Source organism: Erigeron canadensis, chromosome 2, assembly GCF_010389155.1.
Source record: "Erigeron canadensis isolate Cc75 chromosome 2, C_canadensis_v1, whole genome shotgun sequence".
In the NCBI taxonomy this organism is placed as follows: Eukaryota; Viridiplantae; Streptophyta; class Magnoliopsida; order Asterales; family Asteraceae; genus Erigeron; species Erigeron canadensis.
The window spans coordinates 6,475,416-6,486,671 of record NC_057762.1 but is presented as its reverse complement, the minus strand read 5'-3'; the positions used below and the strand labels follow the sequence as shown (position 1 = coordinate 6,486,671).

The 11,256-nt window shown below is 32.6% G+C and overlaps 1 protein-coding gene and 1 long non-coding RNA gene across 4 annotated transcripts; both read right to left on the bottom strand.

The window, feature by feature from the left end:
* Nucleotides 1-3,950: 3,950 nt before the first annotated feature.
* LOC122586467 lies at nucleotides 3,951-5,703 on the bottom strand. The gene is made up of 5 exons (XR_006322004.1): nucleotides 5,520-5,703; nucleotides 5,321-5,398; nucleotides 5,201-5,235; nucleotides 4,838-4,936; nucleotides 3,951-4,045 (listed from the first exon to the last, which is right to left on the bottom strand). It is a non-coding gene; the product is annotated as an uncharacterized LOC122586467 (long non-coding RNA).
* A 2,213-nt stretch (nucleotides 5,704-7,916) lies between these two features.
* Nucleotides 7,917-10,940, bottom strand: LOC122588689 (LEAF RUST 10 DISEASE-RESISTANCE LOCUS RECEPTOR-LIKE PROTEIN KINASE-like 2.5). Of its 3 annotated transcripts, XM_043760859.1 has the most exons (5): nucleotides 10,150-10,940; nucleotides 9,650-9,691; nucleotides 9,519-9,548; nucleotides 8,325-9,396; nucleotides 7,917-8,030 (listed from the first exon to the last, which is right to left on the bottom strand). In XM_043760859.1, the coding sequence occupies exons 1-5, from the start codon at nucleotides 10,868-10,870 to the stop codon at nucleotides 8,009-8,011; spliced, it is 1,887 nt and encodes a 628-aa protein (XP_043616794.1). In that variant the 5' UTR covers nucleotides 10,871-10,940; the 3' UTR covers nucleotides 7,917-8,008. The 3 variants fall into 3 exon arrangements, with proteins under 3 accessions (XP_043616794.1, XP_043616792.1, XP_043616793.1); XM_043760857.1 differs by lacking the exon at nucleotides 7,917-8,030 and having other exon boundaries at nucleotides 8,093-9,396; XM_043760858.1 differs by lacking the exons at nucleotides 7,917-8,030; nucleotides 9,519-9,548 and having other exon boundaries at nucleotides 8,093-9,396.
* Nucleotides 10,941-11,256: the final 316 nt, after the last annotated feature.

Here is an 11,256-nt window from a genome sequence, read left to right as displayed (position 1 = left end):
ACCCTCAGAAGAAGAAAAAGTAGATTTGGAAGAGTTTAAGGGTTCAAAAGGTTGAGTACCTTGACTCTCCTGAATGGCAGATTGAGTGTTGGACTCAGATCACGTCGAAGGAGAGGCGGCTTTCTCCAATGCTTGTTGTTTGATGTGTAAAATCTAGTCTTAAATTTATAAACAAGAAATACCCTATAACTGACTACTACACACTCTCGGGCGGTGGACTCGTTCGTATGCAATATTGTTTAAAGGTAAGTCCAGGATCGAACACAGGGACAGATAAAGAGCAAGCGAGTTTAATGTAGTTTTAAAAAGAGTTTTGGATTTTAAAGACTCCACGTCATATTGGATTTTGAAAGCGGTTAGTTAATTTGAAAAAGTTAGTAATTCCGTAGAATTAATTGAAAAGAGAAATTTAATACCAATATTAATTAAAAGATCATCTACTTCGACTCCATGACACAACTTATTTAGGTTGCACTTAAGTTAAAACCAATTCAATATATTGATTTAATAACGAGGTTAGACAAAGAACTCACTAGTTGGCCACCTAGTTTATTACCCTATCCGAACCCATTAACCAATTATTCAATCCCTAAGATCCGGTTACCACCTTCCCTATTAAGACCTACTAAATTGACTAATTTGATTTGTTATTGCAAACAATTTCATCTACCGATTTTACCAAACTGTTAACACTTTAAATTCTATTATCTATTGCCGTTTATTGTCTTGTTACCACAAGTCAACACTTATTAATTGTACCCAATCAACTAGAACAATGTACTCCTAAACTTAGATACCTTTAAATCATTTATACATTATCAACTAATCAATAGATAAGAGCACAAGAACTCAAAACATTAAGATTACGACAAAACGTTTAACAATCAACTTGAATTCAAAAATTATGCAACCATTATTTAATTGTATCACTTCATCTTAGTAGATGATAAAAACACTTAGCTACACATGACAAAACTAATAAAATTAACAATCATCAAATAATAATCCATAATAATAATTGTATTGTAATAAAGTTTTGCAATTTGAACGACGAAAAGTAATAGTAAAAGAGTTACGTAAGTCCACTGTGATAATGCTGCCTCGTATCCGAAACAAAAGAGAAAATCCCTTCCTGCTCCCACACTAGCCAACCACTTCGTCAAAACCTCAAAATTAATTCGATCCCCCTTAAGCACCTCACGTCTATATATACATACATATATATATATATATATATTGTCAAGCCGACCTCTAACTCTCCTTAATTAAATTTGATCCTCGATTCTCTTCAATATAATGATATATATACTCCAACCGACTTCACTTGTTTTTTTTTTTTTTTATTCTCGGCCCACACGAACAAAACAAGGGAGATATTGGCCCTTCATTCATTTTGGACTTTATGTAAATTAAGTGAGCTGCCATTTTCTTTCTTGTCATCGGCCCAACTTAGCCCACCATATAAGTTCATTGCAATTTCCAAGTTACATAGTTCTTTTCTCCTGATCTGCAAATGTATTCCAAACTTGAGCTAAGAACAACTATTTTAAGACTTTCATTATACTTTATCAAATGAACCTACAATTCACATAAATTGTCTAATAAATATCAATAGTCCATAAAATGATCGCAATATAAACTTAGAAGAGATGATATCGCATAAAATATATATATATAAAATAGGCGATATCATTGTTCCCTATCTCTTTGCCTGCAAAAATCAAGGTAAACCTGCATTGCTTGGATTAATCCCTGCGCAGTTACCTTGGGACTATTAAAGATATTAGAATTAATGGCCTTACATTTCACAGTTTGGTCAGTTGCCAAGCTGAAGTCACCATCTAGAATTGCTTCTATGATGAGTGCAAGATAACTACCATAAGGTATGGTAAAGGTCTTGTTTTTGACTCGGCCTACTAAGTCTTTAAATATAATTTCTGCATAATCTACTCTGATCATAGTGACCAAATATGAAAAATTTGCAATTCAAGTATATTCGGCTGATCAAAGTTGCCTGCTTTCATTTGTAAAGTTTTAATTACAGTACTAAGAAGATAATTCCAAATTCCACTTAAATATTTCAATTTAACCACTGAAGCCAAAGGACCTGAATAATCAAGAGTTTGTAAAATATTTTTGGCTTCAATGTGAGAAACTACACTTGCATAATTATCTTCTTCCATATATTCAATTTCGTAAGCAGACCTAAGCCTTTTCTCAGTAATGATTACCTGTTTCTTACCATTGAGGATGGTACCTCAAACTGCAACATCTCCCTTCTTCATCTTTCCTACCACACAGCTCGCCCAAAACTCACAGAGCATGTCCTGGTACGCCACATCCGGCTTTTCAATCATTATCTTGCCAAGCGGATGATGCCATAAGAAGGCAACAATTTCATCGTAACCTTCTGCCCAAGAAGGTGGATGAACATTGGCACAGACAAGATTGACGATCTTGGTTTTACTAGTATCAAGATCGGCCGGGCTAACAACCACTTCACTACCCACAACATAGGGAGGAAGCTTGACAGCGCTTACCGGAGCTGGGTGTCGAAACCCAGATTCAGATGAAGATTCATTATTATTAGAGTTATTAGCAGAATTAGTAGAAGATGATGATGAAGCCATTTGATTAAAGTGAAATAATAACACAATATGAAAAAAAAAATTGTTTTACTTTCAATGGAACAGAAATCAGATTAGAGAGAAAAATAAGAGAGAGTATGAAAAAAATTTGTTTTACTTTCAATGAAAAATGTTTTATCTTGTCAACTTTGAATAATTTGCTCTTAAACGTATGCAATTATAGATGAAGTCAAGTGGATTCGAAGTGGATTATCTTTATTTATATTGTCTGAAACTTCTTTACTTTTAATCGTCTTGTCATTTCAATTTCTTTAATTTCAAATTGTCAAAGTGAGGTAGCAATTCAGCTACGGTTCCATCTTTTTTCTAAAACTACTTTAGAAAACAACTTGTCATTTCAATTTCTTTAATTTCAAATTGTCAAAGTGAGGTAGCAATTCAGCTACGGTTCCATCTTTTTTCTAAAACTACTTTAGAAAACAATTATTTCAAAACCAATCCCTGTGAATGATCCCGGACTTACTACTTACTATACTATATGTGATCAGGTCCACTGCTTGAAAGGAGTGGGAGGTTTGGAAGAGAGGACGACTTCCGTCATGTGGATAGTGAGGTAGGAAAAGTTGTCCCTCAAAAAAGATGAGAATGGATGAGTTTTTAATGGACGGGTCTCTAATTTTTAAGGATATTATGATACGTATAAAAAAATAATACTTTACATGTAGAAAGTTTACTCCAACAACTTATTGTAATAAAATATTTTATAAAGGCTTTCAATGCATTAATTTTATATAAGTAGATGCATGTCTGAACGATACAGAGATGATGGTGATAGCGGCGGCAATTTGGTAGTGGTGGCAGCGACCGATGGTGTTGGCGGAAATGGAGGCAGCGGTGGGTAGTGGTGGTGGTTGTTGTGTACTTGTATGGATAAAAATATAAAAATCATTTATGTAATAGGTGATGGCGATCTATACTAAGAGAGGGTTTTTTTAGATGATAGGTGTTCCCTCTAATAGGTACTAGTCTAGTACCCGCGCGTTGCAGCGGCGATAATTTACGACGTGCGAAATCTCTACACAGCATCAGCGATAACAATGTGATACTCGTTGCCAATTCTATATAGATTTATTGAAATCGAGTTACATTTCTATGTTGTGTTTTGGTCTAGTCGTAGTTTAGTAGATAGATTCAAAGTATGAGAAACAATGTGAAATTGTGTCTAACTAAATAAATAAATGGTGGTAAACCGATAAGAACCATAAAAAAAATTTTAAAAAAAATAATAATAATAAGTAATAGTATTTATTATTCTAAAAGAAAATATCAATACGCACCATATAATATAATGGTCAAGCTCAACTCTTAAAACAATATATTCTAGAAAATGTGTCATACAAATGAGCAGCTTTGCACCCCTTTCATACTATTCAATGTGAACATATTGGCTGTATTCCCTGCAGTTCAAAAGACACATGAAAGCTAATGTATTTAGTTATAAGATTATCCAATATCATTACACAGCTTGACAAACTCTGAATATAAACCATGTGTGAGAGCTAACAAACCAAAATTGCAATAAAGTTTGGCTACTAATCTTAAACCATGTTAGACGTCCATTAAAGTAAAATTGCACCTAAATAGTACCGTTGTAATTCATGAACAAAGACATCTTATCTGTGCTCCATCCATTAGTGTGACTCGTTTCATAAACAAAGATTATGTAATTTGCATTTGCTCTACAAAAGTTGTGTCAAGTCTCGAACAATATAAAAACAATTACAGATCAAAGCAACCACCACGGATAAGTGAAAGCAAATTTCAACTTGGACAATAGAAGTTGCAGGTACAACATGTATACATAACTACTGGACCACAACGCACAATACAATTTTGGGCACTGGTGTTGGAAGATGGGAAAGATGGTGGAAACCGGAACAGTATTACATAGAGGAAAAAGAAATGATAGTAGTTATTATATATGAAAAAACATTTATCAAAGATATAAATATATATCAGAACATCCCAAACAAATTAAACAAATAATTATTTATGTATTACTACTACAAATAGTATACACACATCCAAAACTATCTTTTTCAGCCTATTTTATTAACATAACCAGTTCCTAAATGCACATAAAATAGCCTCTTATATATCACAAGAAATTCATGTAAAACAGTAAATAGAAGTAATTGCATACAATAGAGACTTATTGATAAGTTGTTTTGATTGTGGTCAACATATACCTGGATTTATGTCAACCAGTGTTAAATGTTCTTTCATCCATTGGTATATCTGATTAAGAGTCACCTTCTGCATCAGATACACCATCACAGTAGCTGGTGCTGTCAACAAATATACAAAATTACTTATGTGTATTACAACACAATTAATTAGAACATTCTTAAATGTAGAAAAATCTAAAACCCTTTTATCTAAAGAAATTCACAAAAAACTTGTGTAATTTTCAAATTCGTAAAAAGAATTTCTAGGCGAAACTCCCCAACTAACAGTTAATCAAAACGCCAAAAACAAACAAAAACATAATGATAATTTTATATCAGTGCACACAAGTGTATATCAAACTTAATACTTTTATGTCAACATACCTTAACTTTTATTCTGGAAGAGGATGAAAAGGTTCCTATACATAAGCAAGTAAGAGAAACTGCACATTAGATTTTTACAAAATGAAACTTGAGAAATAATAAAATAGATATCAAACCTACAATTTAACACCACAAATTAACAAAGCTTCTCTTAACACGTCATGCCGGGAGTTGCTTGCTGTCGGGTCGAACAATAACCTGGTTGAAGATATCAACAAATGTATGGCTGTAAAGTAATATTTACTACTGATCTATTATAATACAAAGTCACTGATATAAGTTGTATGCATCAAAGAATTTCATGGTTCATGGAATGTACCTACTCACCAACTCCACGTTCCCATGTCTCAATCTTGTGTTCTGATCACTTTATACACACATTTTTCAGAACATTTTGCTCAGTAACGTCAAGACCGTTAGAAAATAGTCGTATCACAGTCATTAGAAAGTATAGTGATTCAAAAAAACACACCCTTAAACGTAAAAAAAATGGCCAATTTGGGAAGAACTTTATTCAGAGATTTAATGTAGTGTACAAAATCATTAACAAAAAAGATAACACAAATCATTAACAAAAATTAAGATAGTAGTAATAAAAATAATCAGAAATTAACAATGATTATAGAAAGAAAAACCGAAACCTTTGATGATGGTGATGAATCTTGTGGCGGTGGTTGGTAGCGATGAATCCGGCAATTAAAAACCAAACTCTATCAAAAATCTGCAAAACAAAAAACAAAATCAACCCATTATATATAAACCTTTTGGTGGAGGAGATTCGGCAACCCATTTCCACAAAAACCCTACTCTATCACAAATATTAAAAAAGAAAAAAAATTCAAACTATTGATTCGGGATAGGAAAAAAGAAAGTCAACCTTTTGGCGGCGGCGATTCGGCAACCCATTTCCATAAAACCCCAACTCTATTACAAATCTGTCACGAAAAAGAAAAAGAAAAAAAAATTCAAACTATTAAATTAAAAAAAACAACCTTTGTGTTTTAGAAAAAAACGGTAGAGAGGGGCGAGATTTAGATCGGTGATGGAATACCTTTTCGATTAAGAAAAAAATGGAAAAAAAAACATGCTTTTGTTGCGTGTGATTTAGATCGGTGATGATGATGATGAATCCGGCGACAGTGATTTAGATCGGTGATGATGAGATGGGTATGGCGACAGAGAGGGGCGAGAGGGTTGGGAGAGATGCGGCAGTTTTTTTTCTTTTTTGTGGGTTTTGTGTTATAGAAGGGTACGGTAGTTATTCAAGGAGGGGTAGAATGAGAATAAAAATGTTGCTTAATTTCTTAATCCAATATGCTTTAATAAAGATTATAGATATAGATATTAGGTGGATATGTTTAATAGGAGGATTTTTCTATAATAAGTACTATCCATACTACTTTTATTTAAAATTCCAAAATCAAATAAAAGTTGTTTGTATTAGTTGGAAATTTTTAGCATGTGATAAAAGGCATATGTTTAATTACTGAACTTAATTTTTTTACGCAAAAGATACTAAATAGGCATTAACAATGTGTAGATTTATCATATCAAGATAAATATTTCCATATTTTTAAAAATAATGGCTTCATTTAATGTTAATAAACGTGTGTTTTAGGAATTAATAAAAAAGTCACGACTTAATAATAAAAATACTTAATTCATTAAAACATCAAAAATGTTTTTTTTTTACTAAATAAACAAAAAATAACTGTATTTACTTAATTCATACAGATATTTTATAGCATTAAATAAACAAATATTTTAAAAATAATGGCTTGATTAAATATTTTCTATAGATCCAGTCACTATATCAATTCAGTCACTTGATGGTTCAAAAATAAACAGACCTTAACCTTTGTTTCATTCAACCAAATTTTGTGATTAATTTTCAAAATTTACAGAAAATTAAATTTTATATATTTCACTGATGACGCTTTCATAAACCATAACGGATGATTTATGTAATTTTTCAAATTAGAAACCTAACATACAACTTGCGCGAAGTCACGGATATGAAATTTGAAATTAATTTTTTTAATCTAATTTTAAATTTAGTTTGGTGTCAAATATACAGTTTTTGCTTTAAAATAAATAATTAAATAAATGTAAACAAAAAAATATAAATTTAAGATAAATATATAAGAAGAAACAAACTGATAATTTGTGGATGGAATTATTATGTGGACGGAATTACTATCAATCAATCAATATATATATATATATATATATATATATATATATATATATATTTAAAGCTATTTTTAAAAATTGACACATAAACTTTTATTCCATGTGTCATTTTTATAAACTTTTATAATAATTATCTTATTTAAACATATTTAATGAATTCCAAAAATTCTATATATGGCAAAGATATTTTAATAAATTCTCATCAAATATAAATATTAATAAACTATTTTGGGGTTTATGAAATTTGTGTCAAAATTATTTTCAAAAAATAAATTTAATAACCGCACATTGTGCGGTAAAACACCTAGTATATATATATATATATATTTATAATTTATAATTTATAATATATAAAACAAATTAGTTTTTTATTTTCAACATTGAACTTAAAATTTCAATATTGATTTTAAGTTTTAATAATGTACACATTCTAATGCATAATATACCATACATCATAACACATTATATGATATACATGAATTCCGTCTTTGCTCACCGGCGCCGCCACCACCACCACCACCAATCTCCGCCACCATCGCCACTCGCCGCCGCCGCCACCACCCGTCACCGTCACCCGCTGCCGCCATTACATCACCATCACCGCCGTCACCTCCATCATCGTCGCAACGCGCGGTTCCTGTTGTCGTATATAAAAATATAGATTAAAGTTCTAACAAAATGAAATTATAGATCTAAATATGCATCACATACCTACGTATTTATGTTCCCCCAATTGTACCATTGACACTTACAGGATTATTAGTACATGTATAACATATAACAGTCATTTAGGACATGCGCACATAACATTGTTATTCAGCGTACAAAGCATAGCTACATGACTTTTACGAGAATAACATTTCAAAGTGATGAGCTATCGACAAAGGAACATTTAACATTCGTATTATCAATAGATAGGGGATTGATGGACCTTGTTGGAGAAAACAAATAAGGTTTTGGGGGGATTTCCAATGATGCTAAGTCGTCTTCTAACATTTCCAACACCTTAGTTATTGTCGGGCGGTTCAAGGGATTTGTCTGAATGCACCACAAACCCACTATGATCATCTTCCTCACCATCTTGTTTTCTTCATCGCTCACAATCCCATGGAGTCCAAGTTGTTCCTCATCTACTTCAATCTTTTTATACATCCAATGAGGAAAGTATATTTCACTTGTGTGATCAACATCAACCTCTATATTTTTCCTACCTCCAACCATTTCCAAAACCATCATTCCGTAACTGTAAACATCCGACTTTTGGGAGACTCGTCCAAAATTTATTGAAAATAGTTCAGGAGCAATGTATCCCGGTGTTCCTCTCATATGGGACAAGGATATCATGCTTCTTTTCTCAAGGAATAGCTTAGCAAGCCCAAAGTCTGATATCTTTGGACAGAAATCTTGGTCCAAAAGAATATTATGTGGTTTTATATCGAAATGTAATATCCGTGTGCTACAACCCTTATGCAAATATTCTAAGCCTCGAGCAATCCCAATTGCTATCTGGTGCAACTTTTCCCACCCAATTTGGATATTACTGGAGGATTCCCGTCCATATATGAACTTTTCAAGGGACCCGTTAGGCATGAATTCATAGATCAATGCTCTATGACGGCCATCACAACAAAATCCCACAAGACTTACAATATTTACATGAGAAGTTCTGCCAACACTCGCAACTTCATTAATGAAATCTTCACCATTATTACCTTTTAGTTGGTTTAAAACCTTGACTGCCACAAGATTTCCATTGCTTAGCTCTCCTTTATACACTGAACCAAAGCCACCTTGTCCTAGTTTGATTTTGAAGGAGTTGGTCAACTTCTTAACTTGTGAGTAAGAATACTTTTTAGGAGCCAAGAATTCATGATTCTTAAGAAAGTTATCCACATTGACATTGCTCTTTCTTTTTTGGAGCCATAGCCAATAAATCATGATTATCTGTTTGAGTTGCTTTATCAAACATTTGATCAAGGTAACCAGTAGTACAATCACAACTCCTGCAGTTGTTACAGCATTAAACAAAGTTGGGAAGCGTTAGCAAAAAATTTTTTGAAATTGGAATGCACAGTAACTTAAATAATAGACAAAAAAGAAAAAAAAATCCGTAAATATTAATTACCGCCGATAACGAAAGTGAAGAAGAGCAGTCCTACGATTTCAAGACCAATAGCAAGTAAATAAGATTACGTACATATTTTTCAACGGAATTGTGTAGGGGTTTATATATTAACAAATGAAGAGGGGCATTACCCAAAATCTCTGTAATTCTTTGGTCTGGATTTTCTGCAGCACCTAATAACAAAAGTCTAGTTATAAGACAGTGAAATATTGTTTGATTACCTTATCAGTTACAATATTGTTAAATATTTTATGTACACGTTTATTTAATAACAACAATCGAGGGACACTACCTACAATCACGGTTTGTCCTCGGTTTGGTATTTCTAACAAATAAACAACAAAAGAGTAGTTATATACTATTATGGAAGATGATATTCATACCATAAAAATTAATATATTTACCACAACTGTGCATCAAACATTTGTACAGCATGCTATATATTTTGTATTTTGTGGTAAATTTATCAATCTTTGTGGTATCAATATCTTTTTTTGAATAATCCTATCAGTTACACAGTAAAATATTTTGTACATTAGTAAGCATGCATTTATCTATCTAATAATAATAACACATAAAATCGATGAGGACATAAAGGAAGGTGGAAGAGGAAATACGAAGCTGAAAATACCCGTTATGACATCTGAACATCGAATCATTCCATTCTTATTTTGACAATGACTATCGTTTTTTAGACACCTTTCACAGGAAGCTGACAGAGAGAATGAAATAGAGAAGTTAGAAGGAAGAAGATAAAATATGTCCGCTTTATCTGGGTTCTCACGGACAAATTGCCAACTCTTTTTCAAAGGCAGCCGTATTACTTGACATATATGTGGGAGATCGCTTGGAACTCCTGAATTTGTGTAGGGATGCGTATAGTAGAAATTGTAATCTTTGCATTTGTTGTAGTGGCTGAAATTACTCATCTCAAAATACGAATCAGTTACTCGAGTATAACTGAGATTTTTTTTGCACTTGAAGAGAGTGATGTTGGGACTAATTATTGATAGTGAAAACAAAAGAGGGCTTGGAGAAGTGAAATTATCCATAAGCGCCTCGCAGTGTTCTTCTTTGACAAGATTTTCAAATGTGCTGTTACGGATGATTAAGGAATTAGAATCCAACTTGGATAAAATCACATGTGACTGTCCTCCAAGTTGAATTTCCCCGCCAGAAGTAGTACAGTCGACCTCTATCAACCCACATTCTGTGTTACTAGCGTTGTAAAATGGATACCTGAAAGGAGGATGATTTGGACAAACAAAAAATTCGGGGCAATTACTAATAGCAAAGTGAAGGGGAGGCAGACAAGAGACAACAAAGTACATGAAAAAGAACATGATAATCATTTCTAATACCCAACAAAACCCGTTAGACACTAACTTTATGATGATCAACAGAGTGATTGAGTGGCTTTGAAATAGTTAGGACAAATAAAAAAGATGGGACCTGAATTCTAATGTGAGTAGATCATATAACAAGCTTTTACATTCACAAACTCCATTTTCTATGCTAAAAAATAAACTAGAATTTAACCACATTTTCTTCTCACATTTGACCATCACCATCAAGGCTTTTGACTAATTTTTCTCCACCAGTCATCCGTTACCCCAATTTCACACGCCCTTAAAGAAAGTTTCATGTGGTTCCCATTTGTATCCCCGTCTCATCTAATATCACTACAGGAAGAGCAACTTTTGGCGACAAAGTTGTCGTGCTAACCGGCCTATTTACA